This window comes from Condylura cristata, unplaced genomic scaffold, assembly GCF_000260355.1.
Source record: "Condylura cristata isolate star-nosed mole 26May11 unplaced genomic scaffold, ConCri1.0 scaffold00017, whole genome shotgun sequence".
NCBI classification, from domain to species: Eukaryota; Metazoa; Chordata; class Mammalia; order Eulipotyphla; family Talpidae; genus Condylura; species Condylura cristata.
In genome coordinates this window covers 23,181,845-23,204,491 of record NW_004567118.1, presented here as the reverse complement: position 1 = coordinate 23,204,491, position 22,647 = coordinate 23,181,845, and the positions used below count along the sequence as shown (strand labels likewise).

At 52.5% G+C, this 22,647-nt stretch overlaps 1 protein-coding gene across 1 annotated transcript in view; it reads left to right on the top strand.

Annotated features, from left to right (window-relative positions):
- LRRC75A (leucine rich repeat containing 75A) overlaps window positions 1-22,642 on the top strand; it is a 40,890-nt gene extending 18,248 nt beyond the window's left edge. The window contains exons 3-5 of the mRNA XM_004685068.2: window positions 9,549-9,677; window positions 17,954-18,069; window positions 20,975-22,642. Coding sequence (XP_004685125.1) covers window positions 9,549-9,677; window positions 17,954-18,069; window positions 20,975-21,512 — 783 coding nt within the window. The 3' untranslated portion in view covers window positions 21,513-22,642. The remainder of the gene's footprint in view (window positions 1-9,548; window positions 9,678-17,953; window positions 18,070-20,974) is intronic.
- The last annotated feature ends 5 nt before the right edge of the window (window positions 22,643-22,647 follow it).

Here is a 22,647-nt window from a genome sequence, read left to right as displayed (position 1 = left end):
GATACAACACAGGAACAACCAGATGGGGAAAACGCACAGGGCAAGGTATGGAAGAGGCTTGGAGCATCCGTGTCCTCTCCGAGTATATGCTTTCCCCAGGGCTTCATCTCTTCACCAACCCGGAATCCATCCTTTGAGGTCTGGTTTTTGTTTTGTTTTGTTTTTAAGACTTCAAGATTGATTGAGTCATTGGCCATTGGTGAATGATTCACCCTCCAGCCCGTCTCCCTTCCCCAAAGGTTGTGGGGGAAGGAATGGTTACGGAACATTCCAGCCCTCTAATCACATGGTTGGTTCTCCTGACAACCAGCCTCATGCCTGGGTACCATCCAGAAGTGTCTCGTTAGTATAGCAAAAGACATCCCAAGGCATTCCAAGGGTTTTCGGAGCTCTGAGGCAGAAATTGACAAAGACCAAATATTTATTATCCTATGTCACCCAGGACTTATTGATAGACATCTGGCTCACTAGACCAAGCCTCCTCCAGTGTGAGCAAATAGGGGAGAAGCCCTGGGTGTGGAATAAATACTATAAAAGCTGAACCCTGACATCTGAAAATGATCCACAGTAGGATCTGGAAGAGATGAACTTTTGGGAAAAGAACAAAAGCCACTAAAAAAGGCTAAGTCAAGATGGGGGGGAGAAACGGGGTGAGATGAACATGGAATTAATGAACAAAATAAGAATTGAAGGCGTGACTTGCAGTGCTTATTGGAGGTGGTAAGAGTAGAGTTTCTGTTCAAAACATGACATGGTGCCATGGGAGGAGACTCGAGCCCCACTGGGGGAGTAGAGAGTGTGGGAAGGATGTGAAAAAAGAAGTTCAGAAGGCACCGAGAAACAACACTGGCCTTCCTGAGGAAGAGACAGGCTGGAAACACTTCCGCTTAGAGATAGAAGGACTCCAACACTGGAGATAAATTCAAAGAAAAGAGATCCACAGCTGGACACATGGCAAAAATTTTGTAATAAGCAAGTGCAAAGGGCAGGAAAAAGTGGTCAGATACACATGCCCCCTTTCTATTCTCGCCCTCCTCGGGACGGAGTCTGTGTCTGCCTGCCTGGCTCTCCCGACCTTGTCTTTGTCTAAATTGTGGTAATATACTCAACACTTAAAATTTACATCTTAATTATTTTTATACTTTAGATGTGGCAAGTACATTCACATTGTGTCACGGCCAACTTTCAGGCCTTTTTTCATCTAACAAAGTTGACCCATGAAAGAATAACTCTTCATTCTGCACCATGGCCCCTGTTAACCACCCCTTGACTTTCTGTCTCCATGAATTTAAGTATGCTAGATACCTCATATAACTAGAACCATATAGTACTTTGTGTCTAGCTCATTTCATTCACGTAATCCTCAAGGTACACCCATGTCATACCATGTGTCCGTTTTCATTCCTTTTAGTGACTGAGTAATATTCAATTGTGTGCATATGCTGGAACACATTTTGTTTACTTACCAAAGTTCATGGCCAGTTGGTTAGCTTCCACCTTTGGCTATTGGAGTGATGCTGCTGTGAATATGGGTGTACTGATACCTGTTCAAGTCCCTATTTTTAATGCTTTGGATGGGGAATTGCTGGGTTACATGGTAATTCTATTTTTAATGCTTTGAGGAACTTCCATACTGCTTTCTGCAGTGGCTGCACCATTTTACATTCCCATCAATAGTACACAAGGGTTCCAGTTTCTCCACATTCTCACTAACACTTGTTATTTTATGGGGGGAAGGGAATGTCAAGGGGGCACTTTTTTGACCTGAGAACTGGATTGGCCAGAATGTTAGAGGGAAGTGTTAGCGTCCGAGGGAATGTTCAGCCATGTCATATCACGTGTCAGAAAGTGTTGAGGGATGGTCTAGGTCCTGAGAGAGGGCTGAGTGGACAGGAGAAATTGGGGGACAGTTGAGGCTGTGGCAGAGGTACAGGGAAGGAATTTCAGGGATTTTGGGGAATGGATGGATGGAAGGATGCCCCTTTAATGACTTTGAAAGATTCCCAAAATCTTTCTGGCTACCCTGTATGTTGAACCATTCTTAGGGGAGTGACAGTATGCTGGAACTGTCCAGGAGAGGAGCTAGAAAGCCTGTAGCAACAACAATGCCTCGGGTGCCTGTTCTCCATTGTTCCCGAGGCTGAAAGCCCTCGGCCAGTGCCTTGGATGGAATACCACTCCTCCTTTCCGGACACCAACTGTGGGCACAGGGCGAGCTTCCCCTCGCCTGGATCCCAGACATCCCCCAGGCGGAGCTCTGCCTGCATAGACAGGAACCTTGCTTTCCAAGTTGATGGAAGAGAGGGATAGTGTGCCGTTTTTTCAGGATGCAAAACCGGGAAGATAAGACTTCTCATGGGCTCCCTGGTTACCCCCCTCCCTAACTTTCAAGTTATTCCCTTTCTCCCAGAGGGCCCATTCTTTTAAACTAGAAGTTCTCAAATTTCTTTTGGTCTCAAGATCCCTTTGTACTCTTTATTTTTTCATCTCTTCTTCGAACTGTGATATGATTGACAGAACATTGTATAAGTTTAAGGTATACAGCATATTTATTTCATAAAATTACTTTGTCATGGATGCCACTGTAGAGTCATCAGACACCTGTCAAGTCACATCAGGATCCTTTCTCCTATCAGTGGTGACAATTAAATTTAGCCTTTTAGGGCCCTCCATGGTGGTAGCAGGTTAAAGCATAGACTGAGAAGCTAAAGCCAACTCAGCATGAATTCAATCCCTGCCCTGGAGGTGACCCACATGGTGCAGCAGGTCTCTCCTGACCCACCTGCTGCTCCCCTCAACAGTGTATTTTGTCAGTTGGCCTGTTCTGCTCCCCACTCTGTCTGTAGTGAATCCTTCACCACCCTTGCACCTCTGGCCTATACCCCCAGTTCTGTATGCATAAATAAAATAAATCTTAAATAAAAAAAAAGATTAGGCTTTTAGCTGTTTAATGTTTATAACAGATTGTCATCTGCAGTCACAGTTCTGTGCAGTAGAGTGTCAGGACTTACCGAAGGGTCTGCAAGTGCAACCCTGAGGCAGCTCCCATTTCCTTACTCCTTGTAACCAGTCTGCTCTTTCTAGTTCAGTTCATTTTGGATTCCACATATAGGAGCACTCACAGGGTCGGCTTTCTCACTGAGCATAATGTCATGAAGTTCCATCCACTTATTTATGATTGGCAGAATCTCCTTTTTTCTTATAACTGAATGTATTCCTGTGTGTGTGTGTGTGTGTGTGTGTGTGTACATGTGCCGACTCTACCCATTCATCTATTGATGAACGCTTACATTGTTTCTCTATATCTTGGTTATTGTGAATAATGCTGCAATAAATATTGGCGTACATACATCTCTTTGATAGCCTGTCTTCATTTCCTTTGGAAATATGCCCAGAAGTGTGATAGTAGCTGGATCATATGATAGTTCTATTTTAAATTCTTGAAGAACCTTTATACTCTTTAAAATTATCAAGAACCTCCAGGGTTTTTTTTTTTTTTAAAGATTTATTTATTCATACAGAACTGGGGTACAGGCCAGAGATGTGGAGGGTGAGAGGATTCACCAGAGACAGAGTGGGGTGCAGAACAGGCAGATTGACGAAGTACACTGCTGAGGGGAGCAGCGGGCGGGTCAGGAGAGGTCTGCCGCGCCAGAGACCGGGGGCAGGCGGGGATCGAACTCATGCGGAAGTGGCTTAAGCTTCTTTGTGCAGTGCTTTAACCCGCTGCGCCACCAGGGAGGGCCCCTCCAGGGTTGTTTTTTAAGTGGCTGTTGGCTGAAGAATACTATTAACTATTACAAATCAAAATAAAAGATACCTTAAAGATTTATATATTTACTTAAAATGAATAAGGTCTCATGTGAAAGAAAGAATCTACCAAAATAACTACTTTTCCCAAAGAAAAAACTGCCATGAAGAGTGGCATTATTTCACACGTTAGCCCATCTCTTTAATGTGTGGCTTAGTAGAAGGCAGTTGGATTCTCACATGTGCTGCTCCTGCTCTTGGTCTCCGTGATAGGTTTTTGGGTCCAGCGTACAAAGAAAACCTGGCGTGCTGGTCTGTCATCGGAGAGGGGCCTCAGGGGCCAGCTTCACACAGTGCCCGTCTGACCTTTCTGTGTGGATCTCTGCTCACTTCTGGCCACTAATTCCAGGACCACCCTCTCTCTCTCTCTCCACTGGAAGGAGTCCTCAAACCTGGCTCCCGTGCTCCAGTTCCAGGCTGGCCACACTCTCTGAGCAAAGTTGCCCTTGACAGTGACTCAGGCTCACCTGCTGATGTTACCACGATTTCTCCTGCGGAGCCATCCATGTGCACAGCCCCCAGAGCTGGTACTGTTTAGACCCATAATAAGGAAGCTAAGAACCCCCCCCCCCCACTGCAAGGCAGACTGGCCCCTCCAAAGCCAATGCCATGGCCCCAGGAGCCACATGTAGGCTTGATTCTTCCATTCCCCCGTGCGTGTAGGACTTGCTGCTCATCCACGCACTTGGTCCTAACTGGGAAGTGAGGCCACAACAGAACTAGAAGCTCCTGCTGGACAGTAATGGGATGGGGGGAGCTCCTTGAAGCAAGGTCATGAAACAGTCATCTCCAGTAGACCAGCTTCGGGGCAAGAGCATGGAGGGGACAGCAGGGAGTCCCAGAGTTGCCAGAGGTCCGTGGGACACACGATGTGTCCTGAAGCAACACATGTATTTCTTGGGCCTAGTGGGGTCAAAGGACAGAAAGAAGCAATAAAGCGTGCCACGGCCTTTGCACTGTCCCTGTCTGGCTTCCCTGCTGCAGTTCCTGGTAATCCAGCCTGGGAGCCCCACCCAGCTGGAATTCACAGGGAGGGCGGTGGCCCAGGGAGAGGGCCACATCTGCCTTCTGGGGAGGCCCCTTCCTGAGCAACAACTAAAGGAACCTGGACCACAGCAGCTCAAGGGCACCAGGCCATGCAGCACCCTGGGCGCCCAGGGTGACAGAGGGTGAACGGCGTGAGGCCTGGGACTCGGGGAAGGAGAGTCCCATGTCTTTTTCTCCCACATCTGTCCAAGCCTCCTGGGTTTTCAATGATCTTCCAGAATGGAGGAGTGTTGGGGAGGCAGCTAATCTCCCTCTATCTTCTAGGATTATATGGCTGGAAAATAATTAAATTGATAAAGAGATTAGAGAGAAAAAAGACAAACTTTGATTCTGTGCACAGAGAACCTCGTGCGGAACAATGGAACCTCTCATCTGGTCATCCAGTGAGGTTATATAGTGTGGAGAATGGGGGCAGGAAGCTTAGGAGGCAAACCCTGAAGAACTTGGGCAATTTAAAGAAAAAGGCACTTTGCAGGGTTTATCCATGTGCGCATAAAATCAGACTTTGCAAGCTTAGTCTGGGGCATAAGGCTGTAACAGGCTGTCTGTCTCTCACCTCCCAGACCACCACAGAGATTTATTTCCTGTATTCAAGGAGATAAATGGGGGTGGGGGGATGGAAATCATCCTTGAATCTTCTGTGTCATAATTTTTCCAATTCAAAATAATCAGGAGGCCTCTTAGGCACCTTAGGTAGAAGGAGGGAGGGGGAGGGCACAGCTTGTCTCTGTCCCCAGCAACTGCTTCCACTGATCTTTAGAGGAGGGAGAAGGGAAGGCAGAACAGGACTAATAGGCTACAGAAAAGCCCAGCAGGTTTTTTAGGGGAAGGGCAGAGCCGCCCTGCAGAGAGCCAGGCTTGACTCTCCTACCCATCTCATAGCTGGGAGAAGGGACCCCAAGAGGGAAGAAGTCTGTGCCCACAGACTCACAGTGAGTTGGTAACTGGAGAGGACCTAGAATCGAGTGCTTTCTCCAAGGTGGCATTTGAGGGTAGGAAACAGGATGTGTGTAAAAGGAACACACAGGCATATGTGGTGAGCCAGGGGGACACCCTGAGGAGGGTGAAGCAGCGCAGGACGAGGCTGGCTTCAAGTCACAGTCCACAGAGGGTGGCACAGCCTGCAGGACAGACAGGAAGGTCAGGTCCATGCCTCCCTCTTCCTTTCTGCTCCCCCCCTTCCTCCTCCTCCTCCCCTCCCCTCTGCACCCATGACCTCTGACCATTGGACCTCATCCCTCCATTTCCAGTTCCTGCACTGGGCCCCCACCCCCACCCACCCACCCTAGGGACCTTTGAGCAAGTGAGCTCTTGAATAGAAGCCCTTTGACTCTCCCCTCCTACGTCTCCTGCCTTCTCCTGCCCCAGGGAGGGCCAGGTCATGTTCTTACACTCTGCTAGGAAAGTGTGTGTCCGAAGTATGTACCCCTGGGGCCCCATATCCTCCTGCCGGTGACATCAGCATGGCTTGTGTGCACCAAGCTTCCTGTCTTGCCTGACTCCTGTGCTTTTCTAGAGAGAGAGAGAGAGAGAGAGATCATGTCTTTTGTGTGCCCTGTGGTTCAAAAAGAGATGAGAACCACACTGTATAAGTAGGGGGAGGGGGATCTCTGGGACGAGAGGGACTGAGGGCAGAAGGCGTTATAGGTGATTTTCTTCCCATCAGAGGCTTTGCTGTGCACTGGGCTTTATATCTCTCACTTACCTGTGATATAGGTAGGAGCCACTGTTCCTGATGTCGTCTTTTGAGTTCGGGTTTTTTGGGTTCACTGTGGGAACGGTTTCACCAGAGCTCCCCTTTCAGCGGCATACGGCGAGATTCTTCATGAGACAGAGACTCGGTTATATTTAAAGAGGAAGTTTATTAGAAAAAGACAGGAGAGGAAAGGACACTTGCATATGTGCAAGTGGGCAAGTGCCCCAAAGGGACAGGTTTGCAGGGAGAGACCTGCATGGTTGCAGGCAGGCGGCCTAAGGAGAGAGCGGGCTCTGCCAGGGGAGGTCAATGCAGAGAAGTCCCGGCATGGTCACACGCAGGCTGCTGCCCTGCAGAGGGAGAGTGGGTGGAAAGAAGCACGAGCATAGGCACAGGTGGGCAGAGGAGCGGCTGCCCCCTGCTGGTGGAGAGGCTGCCCTGATAAAGGCAGTTTGTCCTTGGGAGGGCCTCACTCCTTGTGAGTCTAGGTAGAACTTGAGAGGCCCGGAGATTTCCTGATGAGCTTCGTCTCCACGTCCTTATCTTTTGCCTTTTGGGTCTGAGCTTCAGGCACATCCCCCAACAGTCTGTTATCTGCTGGGACCTCTTGGAGACATCTGGCTTCCCGGACATCCTGGACATCCTGGACATCGGGCTTTGGTGCCTGAGGACCTTGATGTTATGGCTGTGTCAGTTGCTGCACTAGCCCCTTCTACCTGTCCCTTTTGTGTGACTCAGTCTTGTGTTGCCTCCCCGCATTCCTGCCTCCATCATTCCCATGCTACAGAAGAGGAAATTGAGGCACAGTGGCCTTACATAACTGGCCCAGGATGCATCTGTGGCCAGCTGCAGTTGGTTCTCAAAGGCCCTGAGTTCTAGAATGTAGCCACTTCAGAATGCCCCCTCTGCCTGCTCCACCCCTCAGCCCCAGGAAATTATTTTAGCAGCCAGAGAACCTGGCGAGGGGCAGTCTGCCTCAGAGGCACATGTTGTTAAATGGAAAGCAGAGCTTCCCAACTGGTCGCTTGGTGTCCTCAATGAAACTGGGAATCCACTTCTTTTTTTTTTTTAAGATTTATTTATTTATGCATACAGACTGGAGTACAGGCCAGAGGTGCAGGGGTGGTGAGAGGATTCACAGAGTGAATTCACAGAGGATTCACAGAGTGGGGAGCAGAGCAGGCAGATCGACAAAGTACACAGCTGAGGGGAGCAGCGGGAGGGTCAGGAGAGGTCTGCCGCGCCATGTGGGTCACCTCGGGGCAGGCGGGGATTGAACTGGCTTTAGCTTCTTAGTGCAGTGCTTTAACCCGCTGCGCCACCAGGGAGGGCCCCCCATTTCTTCTTAACAAGGAAAACAAAGAGCTCTATCCATGGCATGGGAGACCCAGCTGTAATGGGGCCCAGGCGTGCTCCCCACAGGGACAGAGAACCTGGCATCCTGGCCCATCCAGATCCATCCAGCAAAGACCTTTTCTTCCTTTGCTCTTAGAAGCGTCAGCCGAAAACTCCCTCGCTACCCTCCAGCCTGTCTTCAGCCTGCTCACCTCAGTCAAGATAAGCCAGAGCAGTCATCCAAAGAAGGTCCCACATCAAGGCCATAGGTCCAGCTTCCCACTCCCAAAACTGTATCACCGCTAACGAAGGGCCTGGCTTTCCTCACCTGGAAACTGGGACCTGTGATACCTAGCCTCCCTGCCTTGCTGGGACCTCTAGGCCAGTGCAAGGGAAAGGCACTGACCAAGGGTCAGACTGTCCACTGAGAAGAGGGGTCAGCCCCTCCCTGCTGGCAGTCACCAGCCCCCACACATTTCCTGTCCCGGCTCTCAGCACTCTGCCGTCCTGGGTGGGGCCATCACCTCTGGGCTGTGCTGGGTGGGCTGCTGCACCTATGGCTTTGGGGCCTGGAGGGCTGGGGGTCAGGGCAGCAAAAGTGGGTGGTACCGCCTGCCCTGCCCACAGCAGCCCCTGGTCTTTGGGGTGGGGTGACTGGGTGCCCCCTGGGGAGGAAGGTCAGCACTGCCTGGTGTGCAAAGCATGAAGCTAGCAGCAGGAAGCACAATCCACACCCAAGGGCACAGACACAGGGAGGGGGCATTGAGAAAGGCCAGTGTACCCCCACTCTCACAAATCAGGGCATAAAGGTTAGTCCAGCACTCAAAGGCAGAAAATTGTTTCTTCGTTTCTCTCAAGCACTAATTCTTTCAAGCTCCCACCAGCCTGACTTGTGGGAACTTCAAGGTTAGTCATGTCTTGCCCTTTCCCTGGAGTTGGACAAGAAGCTTAGGGTCTTATATAGTCCAGGACATTTATAGCCGGGCCCTTGAGTCCTAGCCCACACCGGTCACTGCTCTTGGCTGTGCCCCACAAGTCCCCGACTTACTAGCAGCAGGGGCCTCTGCAGCAGCTCCCAGGGTGTGTGCTCCCCAAACCCTTGTTCTTCAGGCAGGCCAGAACCCTGCCCCCAACCCCCACCCTCCCTTTAGGAGAATCCTGCTCGATACCTTTCTCAAGGAGCCTGAGGAGTTTTCATTTGTACACTTGGCAGCTTCTCCTTGGAACCTCAGAGCTCACACACATACCCCCAAGGCAAAGCGGTGCCAAGGCTGGGCCATTTACTGAAGGAGCAGACGCAGAAAGAAAACAGACCCACGTCAATACACAGCCGCCAGGGTACTTAGCTCTGCGCCAGGAACTTCCCTGGGCAGAGACGCAGCTGCTGCTGCCCAGGCAGCCAGCCTCGGCTTGCTCCTCAGGGGAAGTGGACCCATGAAGGTTTTGGGGTTATCTTGGAAGAGGCCCACATGCCAGGAAGACCATGTCTGTGGAACCTGCAGAGGCTTCCTTGCAGGTTGAGAAGCCTCATTGAAGGGGGTTCCTTCCTTCACCAGGGAGCGGGCTGGCTGAGTTGCCTCCAGGGGAGTTGGGGTGTTTGGGTGGGACTGGAGGGTAGAGCGAGTCCACCCCTGACCACTGGACTTCTTTACTCTTGCAGGACCTGGGCATGGAGTCGACCTCGCTGGACGATGTCCTGTACCGCTATGCCAGCTTCAGGAACCTGGTGGACCCCATCACACATGACCTCATCATCAGCCTGGCCCGCTACATCCACTGCCCCAAGCCGGTAGGGTGGCTGAGCCAGCTGGGCCCGGGGGTGTGAGGTGGGCACCTTTCTAGGCACCTTGTGAAGTGGCCTACCTGTCCTGAGGCTGCACATTGGCACCATCAGCACAAGTTTTGTTTGGCCCATGGGTGTGTTAAATCTGGATTCATTGCCAATGTTTAATAATTGGAATGTTGCACACAAGCTCTATTCCCAGCTTCCCTTGAACAGCCAGCAGCCACTATGCACAGTTGTGTAGGTTGTAGACTGCGTGAAGATATGGCTACATGTCTGAAGGAGGTGGGAGAAATGGGAGACTTAAAGCCAGCCTTCTCTCTGCCCACCAAGACTTGATGCAAGACTGTTTGCACAAAGAGGTCATGTCAGTCTAGCGGGGGCCTTGCCTGGGATTCTCCAATTTGCCACAGTCCCCACCATGCCCCACTGTCTTCCTTACCCAGCCACTTCACTGAGGCCCACTTCCTGCCAGGCCCTGAGATCTAAAAAGGAAAAGCTCCATGGCGCCCCAAGTTCTGAGGGGCTTCGCCCCTTCTCAGTGAGAGGATCTGCCCATTAGTGTGGCTTCTGGGTAGAATGGCTCACCCATCGCTGCCCTCAGGATGCTGGCAGGGAAGTGCAATCCCTAACTAGAGCTTTTCTTTGTTGGTTTGATGCCTCCTCTCCCACCCCTCAATTCTCATACTTCCTCCATGGCAGGGGTAGGATGCCAGAGAAGGACTGAGGAGTACCAGAAGCTTCTCCTTCAGGGGAATGTCAAGGATAAGAGTGAGGAGCTGGTTCCCAAGCCCACCCCCCTCACTCTTTGAACACGGCAGCCCAGGGGGCTAGAACCTCCCTCTGGAACTGAACCTCTCTCTGGGGTTTCGTCTCAGGCCCTCTCTCTGGCTTCTAGGCTATGTAGTGCCAAGACTGAGGGGGTTGCTAGCTATGAAGGCAGAGAGCTGTGGGGCTGGTTGGAGGGTGCAGCTGGAGGTGGGGATGCAGGACTCATATATGGGGCAGTAAGAAAAAGCCAGTAACTTGGGTGCCTCAAGTCCTGGTGGAAGAAGATCTGGTACCGGGGGCCATTCCTACTTCTTGTTCAGTTTATACCTGACTTGACCTGGGAAGCTGAGACCGGGGGCTGTGGGGGTCCTTGCAGGTACGTAATCCCTGTCTATTCTGGAGCAGCCCAGCTTCATACTGTACAGTCTTTCACCTCTTGGGCCTCCCTGGGGTTAGGTCTCAGCACTGTGAAGCTACTGCAGTCACTGCAGCACGGATTCAGTCCCCACCCAGGGAGCTGACCCACATGGCGCAGCAGACCTCTCCTGCCCCTCCCACTGCTTCCCTCAGCAGTGTGTTTCAGTCAGTCAGCCTGTTCTGCTCCCCACTCTGTCTCTGGTGAATCCTCTCACCACTGTACCTCTGGCCAACACCCCAGCTCTTATATGCATAAATAAATAAATCTTTTTTTTAAAAAATGTCTTCCACCTCTTGGACATTCCCACCTGGGTATTCCTAAACCCACCCCTCCTCCCCACCCCAATCAGTCCACTCTTCACTCTGATCCTCCAGGCAGGAATTGAGTCTCTTTCCTTTGCTGCGCCCCAGCCCAGTGCAGTCAGGTTCCCACAAGCTGAGGCACACAGCAATTGCTGAGGGAGTCTCCAAGGGGAGACAGTGAGCTCAGACTGTCCTCCAAGGGCAGCATCCTGCTCCCCCGTGGGGACAATGGTGTAACTTACGTGCAGAGTTGTCGCAACCTGAGGCAGGGGCAGGCTTCCAGCCCTGGTCCTAGGGACCGTGAAGAGCTAACTATAAATCCTGGGTACGTCTCCCTGAGCTTGCCTGGAGCGTCTGCGACAAAGCAGAGCAGGTGCAGGACAGGCAGAAGCAAAATGAAGCGGGAAGGGGCACACAGTTGGCAAAAGGGGACCCAGGGGTTTTGGAAGGAACCCCCACACTGCCCACCACGCTCAGCAAGTCCTGACAAGTCTGGATCTCGAATATGTTCCGGAGGTCAGTTTCACCACAGCCCCCCACTGGGATTACTGGGGCAGTCTCATGGGTCGGCCAGACCCAGTAGGTCCCTCACTGAGAAACCTGCCCGTGGCACTGCCTTGCAGTTTAACCAGAATCCACACTCCTGGCCTCACCCTGCCCAGGTCTATGACCCCTCGGCTCATCTCCCCTACTCAACCTGCTCACAGCTCCTGCCAAGGGGTCTCCTGTCTGCTCCTGGAGCATCCAGACCCCCTCCCACCTTGCAGACCTTGCTGCCCCTCTGATGCTGCTTGCTGCCCCTATCCGAGCTCTCCCCCTCCTCCCGTGGATGCAGCCTGGCCGGCCCCTCAGAGGCCTCTGCCCCGCCTGCCCCACTTGTCTCCTTACCAGCCTCTATTTTGTCACTGAGCGTGTTCATCTCCAAAATTCTCTTGCTTATTTATGTGCTGCCTAACTTATTTTCTGCATTCCCGGCTAGCCTCTAAGCTCCAGAGGTGCAGAGATGGTGCCTCTCTCGTTCGTGATGGCATCTACACAGGCAGGTCCTAGCAGAGGAGGTGACCCTTTCCGCTGTGGATTTTTGAGTTTAACAAGGCACTGTTTCCAGGCTTGTGGGCAAAATAAAGGAAAGGAATAGGACATTGTGCCACCTATGACCAGGAATAGCCGCGGAGAGTTGTTACCGTGGGGGTGCCTCAGCGGAGCCTGCGTCGCTGGACTCGGGGTGAGGGTACCCCTTCCAAACCAGGTTGTATTCTATGGCTGCATAGAAAGTTAGCCCAAAACTTACTGGCTTAAGACATCAGGCACTTACTGCTGTATAATCTCTATAGGTCAGGAGCTCAGGAGCAGCTGAGCTAGGGAGTGCTCGTTCAAGACATTGGGCTGCAGGTGTCAGAAAGTTGACAGGAAGGCAGACCCACGCCAGGACAGCACATCCCCTGGTGGCTGGCGGGGGGCCTTGTTCCTGCTTGGGCATCCTCACATCCCGGCAGCCAGTTTACCCAGAGCGGGTGATCTGAGAGAGCAAGACAGAAGCCACCCTCTTTCCTGCTCTAACCTCAGTCCATTGTTACACATTGGGAAGAGCCTGCAGGGGACATGGGAACAGGGAGGCCGGAGGCACTGAGGACTCTCGGAGGGGTGGCTGCCACACATGCTGGCCTTTGTCTCCTGCCCTCTGATCTTGCTCCCAGTTGTTCCCGGTAGCTAAACCCCGTGCAAGCAGGGCCAAGGGGCCTGGTGAGGCTGTTTGTATCTGAGAGCCTTCTGAGCAAAGGGAAGGGCAGAGAGTGTGCTCGGGAGGGAGTACACAGAGGCACTGCCCCCCCTTGCTCCCCTCCACACACACACACACACACAGACTCAGCATCTGGAGTGTCATCTGGCATGCGGTAGGCAGAGCAATCAATATTTGATGAGTGAACTTGTGACTGAATCAAGGAAGCCTTTGGGTGCAGGGCAGTGGAGGCCTGCGCTTGCCGGGGTTCTGGGGGCAGCACCCAGCAGTGCCGGAGAAGTGACGGGGGTGGTGGACATCGCCACCTGACAGTTGATTGATAGAGCATGTCAGGGCCTGAGCCCTCCTGGAGGGGCCTGCGGGTCTGCCTTGACCTTCTTTTTTGATAGCCCAGTGAGTGTCCCACCATAGATTTGTCTTCAGGGCCTCCCGCAACAGCCTGGGGCAATGTCACAGACAGCCATTCAGACTGCCTCAAGCCAGAAGAGAAGTTATGCTTCTGGTTCTGAGGGGTCTTGTGGGACCCAAAGACCGCCAAGCTCAGAGAAGCTCTGAAACGACAGAGGAAACAGGGCAAACACAGCTGCCACCCTCTCGGCTACACAGGCCTCACTCTCCATTCACTCTTCTCATCAAGCAGCTGGAAGCAGGGCTGCCAGCAGCACCCCAGTTTGCTTAGCAAGGGGCAGCCCCTGGAGGAGGGGGCGCTCTGTCTCCCTCAACTCCAGATACCAGGGAGAGGGTGGATTGGCAGCTCCCTGCCGGTGCCCACTGGGGGACCAGCCTTCTGTGGTTCAAGAGGGGTGTCTGGTTGCACAAAGGGGCTGCTGGGGGGGGCCTATTTTCTGAAGACAGTCCCCAGAGGGGACCCTCTGTGGTAGCACAACAGGTTAAAGCACAGCGCTGTGAAGCTGTGGCAGCCACTGCAGCAGGAGTTTGATCCCCAGCCAGGGAGGTGACCCACAGGGTGCAGCAGACCTCTCCTATCTCCCGGCTGCTCCCCTCAGCAGTGTGCTTCATCAATCTGCCTGCTCTGCTCCCCACTCCCTCTCTGGTGAATCCTCACACCACCCCCCAACCTTGCCCCCCCCCACACACACACCTCAGCCTATACCCCAGGTCTGTATGCATCAATAAATAAATCTTTAAAAGAAAGAAAGTGCCCAGGGGGGTGGCCCAGGAGCACTCAGGTGCGTGGCACTGGCTGCTGTGGCCAGAGCCCCTGGTCAGAGCTTTCACAGGACTGGAAGCTCTGTTCCTGGAACTCAGCTGTTTGGACACTGAACCACACAGAAGTGGCCCTTCCTCCTTTCCCTGCCTCCTCCCTCTCCTTCTGCCTCTGTGGCTTTCCAGGCTTCCCCGCCTCCCACCTTCTCGGTTTACTCTCCCACCCCAGCCTATTTCAGGCCTGTTCTCAGCAGGAGGGAAGCCTGGAGGGGACTTTGAAAAGTGAGAGTGGTAGGGGAATGAAATTGGTTTGCTGAAGGCTTTTCTGATAGAAACTCTTTGAAGTAATCTAAGCTAAAGATGAGGTTTATCGGGCAGATAGAGCTGTGTCGCTGTTAGGGACCTGGGAGCCCCAGGCCTCTCGTCTCCCCGCTGGGGCAGGGCCAGGCCTGCTGGAGTCTCCTCGCCTGCGTACTGCTGCCCCCTCATGGCAGTGACGCCACACTGCAGCGGCTGCTTGCTGCCTCTTTGTTTCTTCCTACTGCCCAGGCTAGAGGGTGGGGTTCAGGAGTGATGCTGTGCAGACCACTCTGGTCCTTCAGGCCTTTAAAGGGTCACCACCTTGGTCAAACAAGGAATAGGAGCAGAGAGAGGGAAAGGGCATCTTTTTAAATCCTGGTGCCCGAGTTTCCCACCACAGCTCGAGGTGGCTGAGCAGCAGTTTGATAAGCCCCTCATGATTCCATCCTGCTAGGGGACACGGTGGAGCCAACTCTAGAGGCACAGTGTCCTCTGTCACCTCCCAGAGCCCTCCCCGCAATTTGGCCTTCGCCCTAGGCCCCACCTTACTGCCCCTCCCCAAGCCTGTGCTGGCCACGGCTCCTCCTGGCTACCTCCAGTGGCTTCCATGGGGTGTCTGACCCCACAGATCTCTTCTTGATGCCCATGGTTCTGCTTACTCCTCCTTCACTGAAGGTGTCTTCTCTTCCTTTAATGTTGTAGCTCTTCCGGTCAGCTCATACGCTGGCCAGGGGGTCAGTCAGATGCTAAACAGTGTCTAGCACTGTAAATCCATTTGCTTCTCACAGCCCTACCACTAGGCTCAGCAAGAAACTCTAGGAACCAGGGCCCTCCCTGGTGGCACAGGGGGCCAAGTCTCAGCACTGTGAAGTTGCCCGCAGACACTGCAGCATGAGTTTGATCCCAGGCCAGGGAGCTGACCCACATGGCACAGCAGACCTCTCCTGACCCGCCCACTGCTCCCCTCAGTGGTATATTTCATTCAATTTGCCTGTTCTGTTCCCCACTGTCCTTAGTAATCCTCTCACCACCACCACCCACCTCTGGCCTATATCCCAGTTCTTGTATGCATAAAAAAATAAATCTTTAAGGGAAAAAACACCTCTAAAAATCAAATACAGATGCAAATGCAGTTGCCCAGAGGGACAGGTGACATTCACCCTCTCTCACTCTCTCAGGCAGGCTTGGGCAGTAGGACGCCATGACGGACAACTGGAGACCAGGACTTAGTCTAAACCAGTTTCATCCCTGGCCTCTGAATCTCTGCTCTGATGTTTCACGTACCACCTCTTGTTACTCTACCTCCCTCCTCTGTCTTCCTTCCTCAGGGGCTCCTCCTCAGCCTTCCACCTGCCTCAGTTTCCCCAAGAGCATATTGCTCTAGAGCACTGTAGGAATTCCGTAGCGTCCCAGTGTGACGTCTGTGCAGCGATGCAGGTGACACAACAGTGGCTTGGCCCACAGGGGTAGCTGTGGACGTGGTGAGAAGTGCATGGGCCATGCCCGGATTGTCACCTGCCCCCATGCCTGTCACTGCCCCCCCCCAAACTCTAGCACAGTGTGTCCTCTCACTCTGGGGTGCCAATGTTGCCTTTCTTCATCCAAACATGTAACCCACTCTTCTTAAAAGCCCATCAAGTCTGGACCTCCCTGTTGGCACAGAGGGTTAGGACACAGCACTGTAAGCTGGCCGCAGCAGCTTCAGCGCAAGTTTGATCCCCGCCCCGGAGGTGACCCACATGGCATGGCCCACTGCTGCTCCCCTCAGCAGTGTACTTCAGTGGATCTGCCTGTTCTGCTCCCCACTCTGACTATGGTGAATCCTCTCACCACCCCTGTATTTCTGGCCTGTACCCCAGTTCTGTATGTCTAAATAAGTCTGAAAAAAAAAAAAAGCCCATCAAGTCTGAGCTTAGGCAAAAGTAACCTTCCTGCTTTACCCGTGTAGAGTTCTGCATGTTTTTTGCTGTTCTCACAATACAACACAGTATTTATTTAGCCAGTATTCCTGGAGAGCGTACTGTGTTCTGGGCTCTATTTGGAGAGCCTTTACGAGTAGCATGCATTCACCCTCACGAAATCTGAGAGGTCAGTATGGTTATCCACCTTCACAGATGAAGCCTGGAGACAGAGAAAGGTCAAGGGACTCTGCAGGGGCACATAGGAGGTGGAAAGCAAAGGTGTGAATCCACAGTTTGACCCCAAGAGCGTGCTCCTTCTCCACTAGCAGAGGGATCATACTGATAATGGCGCTGGCCTTGACTGACAGCTCTCTGCGCCAGGCACTCAGCTCAGTGCTGGACGTGGGTTGTGGTTAAACCCCACCATATCCACATTGCTATGTGCTTGTGGGTTTGCATCCGAGCCCTGGCACTTCCTGCTTGTGTTCCTTGGCACCAGACCATCTGGCGGGAGAATGCTCTTAGGCACTCACTCTCGGTGACTGTTGAATTGGCCTCCCTTGGGACAGAGTTGGAGTTTCTGTAGTACCTTCTGCTGCGTCCTTCAGCCACTGCATGAGCTTGCCCTCACAGCCTGGGGACTGGAAGTCCAAAATGGTGTCAGCAGGGTTCGTGTCTTCGAGGCCCCTCTCTCTCACGGGCTTGTAGACAACCACCCGCTCCTTCTGTCTACACATGGTCTTCCTGCTATACGTGCCTACGTCCTGATAATGCATTGGGCCTGCCCAGTGACCGCATTTTACTTTAATCACCTCTTTTTTAAGATTTTATTTATGCATAAAAGAGCTGAGGCATAGGCCAGAGGTACAGGGGTGAGGGGATTCACCATAGACAGAGTGGGGAGCAGGACAGGTGGATCTACTGAAATAAACTGCAGGGTGGAGCAGCAGGTGAGACAGGAGAGATCTACTAAGCCACTTGGGTCACCTCCCTGGCTGGGGATCGAACTTGTACTGCAGTGGCTGCAGATAACTTCTTAGTGCTGAGATTGCACCACCAGGGAGGACCTTAATTATCTTTTTAAATTCTTTGTCACTAAATAGGGTCCCATTCAGAGGGTTTGGGGATTGAACTTCTGCCTAAAAATCTGGGGTGGGACACAATTCAGTTTATCATATCCAGGGTCTGACAGGCAAATCCGATGAGCCATAAGATAATGTAACTGAGTGAATTAGGTTGGGAAAGACTTGTTTGTCCCCTCATTCTTTTATTTTCCAGCTTCTGACATGGGTAACAAGACATGTGAAAAGGTTTCACTTTCATCTTTCTATGTAAACTATGAGAGCAAAGACATTTATGTTCATGGCTGTGTCCCCAGCTCCTGGAGCAAGTGCCTGGTACCCAGTCAGTACTCAGATAATATTTGCTGAGCAAATATATATGGAACCCAGACTTGTATAAATTTCAATTTTTTTCAGTAATAGCAACTAATTCACAGAAACTCAAAGCACCATATAACTCAGTTTGCAACCTGCCCTCTGCTAAGGCACCCGCCCTACACCAGCAGAGCAGACCTGCCCCACCTCAGCTTGGGGCAGAGGCAGGGAACGGAAAGTAGGGGTGTAGGATCCCCCACCTGCTCCACTGACTCGGGAACCCATGGCCTGCGGTTGCCTCTGCAGGAAGGCGATGCACTGGGTGCCATGGAGAAGCTGTGCCGGCAGCTGACCTACCACCTCAGCCCCCACTCCCAATGGAGGCGGCCCCGGGGGCTGGTGAAGAGGAAGCCGCAGGCCTGGTGAGTTCTGGTCTCCTGAGGCCCATCTGCCCTGCCCCCATCCAGCCTTCTACAAAGCCAACCTAACAGTCTATACCAGATGGGTCCTGTGGTGCAGAGACCCCCCACCCCCCCACCCCCCAGGGCAGTGGAGTGAAGGGAAGAGCTGGAAACAGATGGAACTGGCTTGGAAGGCTACCTGGACAAGGTGAGATTAAAGCATTCAGGGGTGAAAGAGACCACCCCAGAGGTGGGCACAAGCCACGAGAGGTGCTGGCCGCAGAGTCCTAGAGTAGGGTGTGCCCCCATTCAGATGGGTAGGTGGGGAGGACATGAGGAATTTCTTGCTCTTGGTACTCTGGATCCTCCAATGCTTCTGGCTGTCCCCTAGGCAGACTCAGCTCCCAGCCTTGTCCCTGGCCCATGCAGCACAGAGGACCCTCCGCAGCTGTGTGGCCCCAGAGAAGATTTGGGGAGGGGGAACATGCAGGACATAGAACCTGTGGGCCAAGACCAAAATAAGGGAAGAGTGAGCTTGCTAAGAATGCCAGCCGAGTGGTGGGTATGTGAAAAGGCCCCAAGGTTGAGAAGGGGTTGGTGTGTCTTTGAACCAGTAAGGTGGCAGGGAGGCCAACAGGAAGGCTTTCTGGAGGAGGAAGCACCCAGCTTTCCTTGCCCATGACCATGGGGCAGAGTGGCTTGTTTCTGAAAGATTCCAGCAGTACCTTGACACTGCTCACCTCTTTCTGGGTTTGACTGCTGGAGGAGGAATGCCTTCCTGGTGAGCAGCAGCTCTGGCTGCTCTCACCCTCCTGGACCCCTCTCCCCCTGGCCTACGACAGCAGTTGGATCCTGGAGACCTTCCTAGGTGGAAGAAGACTGAGGCTCTCAGGAAGCGAGCCCCAGGAAGGCCCATGGAACCTGGAAAACCCCACAGAAATCAAGCTATTTCTTTAGGATTGGAAAGCTAGCATTTTGAACTCTGCTAGAATCTAGGGGCCTCCTGTCTCCTCTAAACACATGCATGCTCAGTCTGTTCTTTAGAAGTCTCACTCCCCTCAGGTGGTTTCCTTTCTCACTGAGTAAAATCCAAACAGGCAGGCCCTCCCTGGTGGCGCAGCGGGTTAAAGCACTGCACTACGAAGCTTAAGCCACTTCCTCATGAGTTCGATTCCCGCCTGCCCCTGAGGAGTCCACATGGTGAGGCAGACCTCTCCTGACCCGCCCGCTGCTCCCCTCAGCAGTGTACTTCGTCGATCTGCCTGTTCTGCTCCCCACTCTGTCTCTGGTGAAGCCTCTCACCCTCCGCATCTCTGGCCTTTACCCCAGTTCTATATGAATAAATAAATCTTTAAAAAAAAAAAAAAGTCCAAACAGGCCCTGTCTGGTCTGCGCCCTCCTGCTTTCCCTCACCTCAGCCACACAGGCCTCCCTGCCACCTCCCTACTGGTTCAAAGACACACCGGCCTCTTTCCAACCTCAGGGCCTTTGCACATGCCCTTCATGCTACTGGAATTCTTAACAAACTCTCCTGACGACAGCTTTCCTTTCCTTTATGTGTCCGCTCAAATGCCACTTCCTCAGACAAACCTTCCCCAAGTAGCCATGCCCACCCCACCGCCCACTCCCCCACTCCAAACTACCCTTGAGCTGCACTTTGTTGTTTATCCACTCTGGGGATAGACAGGGATGTTGTCTATTTTGTTCACTGGTGCCTACGGCAGAACCTGGCACATAGTAGGCACTTACTGAACATTGTTTAAAGGATTCACTGAGGTGTGTTAACTGTTGCCACTTGACTGGGCCATGATCACCCAGTTGGTAAGTGGTGGGGCTGGATTCTATCCCCAAGCTGTTAACCACCACACTACCTACTTCTGGTGTAATACATCTGTATTATTAATGACATCAATAAGAATAACACCCAACACTTAAATTGTGCTGAACGAATAAATGTTAGGCAGTGTTCCAAGTGCTTAGATGTCAGGCCTTGAGAGCTTTACCTTCAGACTCCCTGAGAGTGGTCCCAGTGAGAGGTGAGATGAGCAGACTTCCAGCTTCAGGAGACCCCAAAGGTAGGGACTTATTCTCTGTTGCCAAGAGGATGCCCACGCTGTGGTCTGTGGACTGCTGGCTCAAGTATAAGCAGGTGGTGAACACCCTCCTGCTGCCTCTCCTTCCTCCTGCTGGGTTGGAACCACCTCAGGGCTTGCCAGGGGGCTGAAAAGGGGGCAGTCTGTTGCCAGCCAAGAAACAAGGGGAGGAAGTAAAAGGGGCCAAAGGCACCTAGAAGCATCAGCTTGCAGGAGTCAGCTCAACTCCTGCACATGGGAGCCCCTGTGCCCTGCACATTCCCTGCCTGCTGTGCCCCAGGCCTCTCCATGAGGCCCTGTCTGGTGGGGGAGGTGGTCTGGAAAGAAAGATTTTAGACATCTTGTGCCACTCTTGGGGAAGGAGGAAGCCTAGCCCGAGTGATTCATGGCAGAGCGTATATCATGAATATTTGACAGAGGGAATATTTGTCACACCTATACAAGATGTTGTTCTAAGTGCTTTACAATGACATTTTACCTAACAACCCTATGGTACTCAGCTCCATTTTTCAGACAAATAACTGAGGAAGAAAGAAGTTAAGGTTAACAAACAAAAGGTCACACAAGTAAGAAGAGTTAAGATGCAAACCGAGACATTTTGGCCCCAGAATGTACCCTTATAGTCAGTGCAAACACGTGGGCCTTTCACTTGTGGTCCCTCACTGGCCAGGTGGGCCCAGCCGAGCTGAGATGTGGGGTGACGTTAGGGAGCCAGCAGTCCTTGGTTTCTCTCATTCCTGGAGACACCGGCAGTGTAGAGGCTGATGTGGTGGTGGCCACTGCTGCCACTGGGGAACAGGCCTGCCTCACTCGCTTGTCCCTTCTCCCCTTAGCCTCAAGGCCGTCTTGGCCGGGAGTCCTCCAGACAACACAGTGGACCTGTCCGGCATCCCACTGACCTCTCGTGACCTGGAGCGAGTAACTAGCTACCTGCAGCGCTGTGGGGAGCAGGTGGATAGCGTGGAGTTGGGCTTCACAGGCCTCACGGACGACATGGTCCTACAGCTGCTGCCGGCACTCAGCACACTGCCCCGCCTCACCACACTGGCCCTCAACGGAAACCGGCTGACTCGGGCCCTGCTGCGAGACCTCACCGACACCCTTAAAGACCCCAGCAAGTTTCCCAATGTCACATGGATTGACCTGGGCAACAACGTGGACATCTTCTCATTGCCCCAGCCCTTCCTCCTCAGCCTGCGCAAACGCTCCCCAAAGCAAGGCCACCTGCCCACCATCCTAGAGCTGGGTGAGGGCCCAGGTGGTGGGGAGGAGGCCCGGGATGGCACAGTGGGCCAGGACCCTGGGGGAGGCCCTCTGGCCCTAGCCCAAGAGCACAAGGGCAGGGAGCTTGTAGATGCAGCTCAGACGTGACATGCAAGTAGGGGTCCTCACCAAGGAGTCCTTGCGGGGTAGGGTGGCCAAAGCAGGCCCTATAGGGCTTCTATAAGGGGGCTCAGGCCTAATAATGTCCTGGGGGGCCCCCACCCATGATAAACCAGATTGTAGCATCTGGAAAAGGGAGATTGTGTTAATACTGCTCTTTGGCCCTCTTCATCTCCCTGTGTCAACCTGTTTATCTGACTTTTGGCTCCTACAGTCATTCCTGGCTCAAGAGGTATCATTCACTCAGCCTCCCCAAATTTGGTACAGTATAGATGAAGCTTGAGCTAAAGTGCAAGGAGTGTAGATGAGGTTTTACATCTAACATGGGATTTTCCAATTCGGCCATTCCATTTGAACCTGCTCCAGTCAGGTTGGAATCTTGACCCTCACTCCTGGCTGCCCCACCTAGACTCTCCCTCCTCCCTTGTGGAACTCCAGTCTAGTTCCTAATCTGCTTCTCCATTTCTGTGGCCCACCCTTCTACTGTTCTACCAACTGCCTGGAAGCAGCCATCGCCGTGGTACCTGTGGGCAAACAGGGTGTCCACTCAAGCCCCACATCCCTTCACTCCCATCAACTGACAGACCTTATGTAGCTGAGTCCTGCTTCTAGGATTTTAAGTCTTCCACAAAGATCCTTGTGGAATCATAGGTAGTCCTTGATACTTTGAGCATTCCCAATAAACCATCAGAAATGCAGGACAATGTAGATGAAGCCAACGCTTCAAACTCTTGGCGGAACTAGTGCCTCAAAGTAAGACAGATGGAAGGGAGCTGTAAACTCAAGGCTTTCAAGGGGAACCAACATTCTTGAGCCAGAAGAAAATTGCCCAGATGCCCAAAAGTTGATCCAGTACCCATCAGCAAACAGCAGGGGGTGCTAGAGAGGCAGTTTGAGGCCAGGCAGCAAGATCCCAACCCAAAAGTGGGGTTTGGTGGTCAGAGACCTTGTAGCTCTAGACAAGTAAATCAAAAGGATTATACCTTGCATACTTTATACTCTCTTATGAAAACAGGTTAAACTGACTCTAGGGGAGTTGACAATTGCTTATACCTGCCTGGACTGTTAATATGTGACAATGGTTACCAAATTTAACTTTTTTCCACAAATACATTTTTAAGAA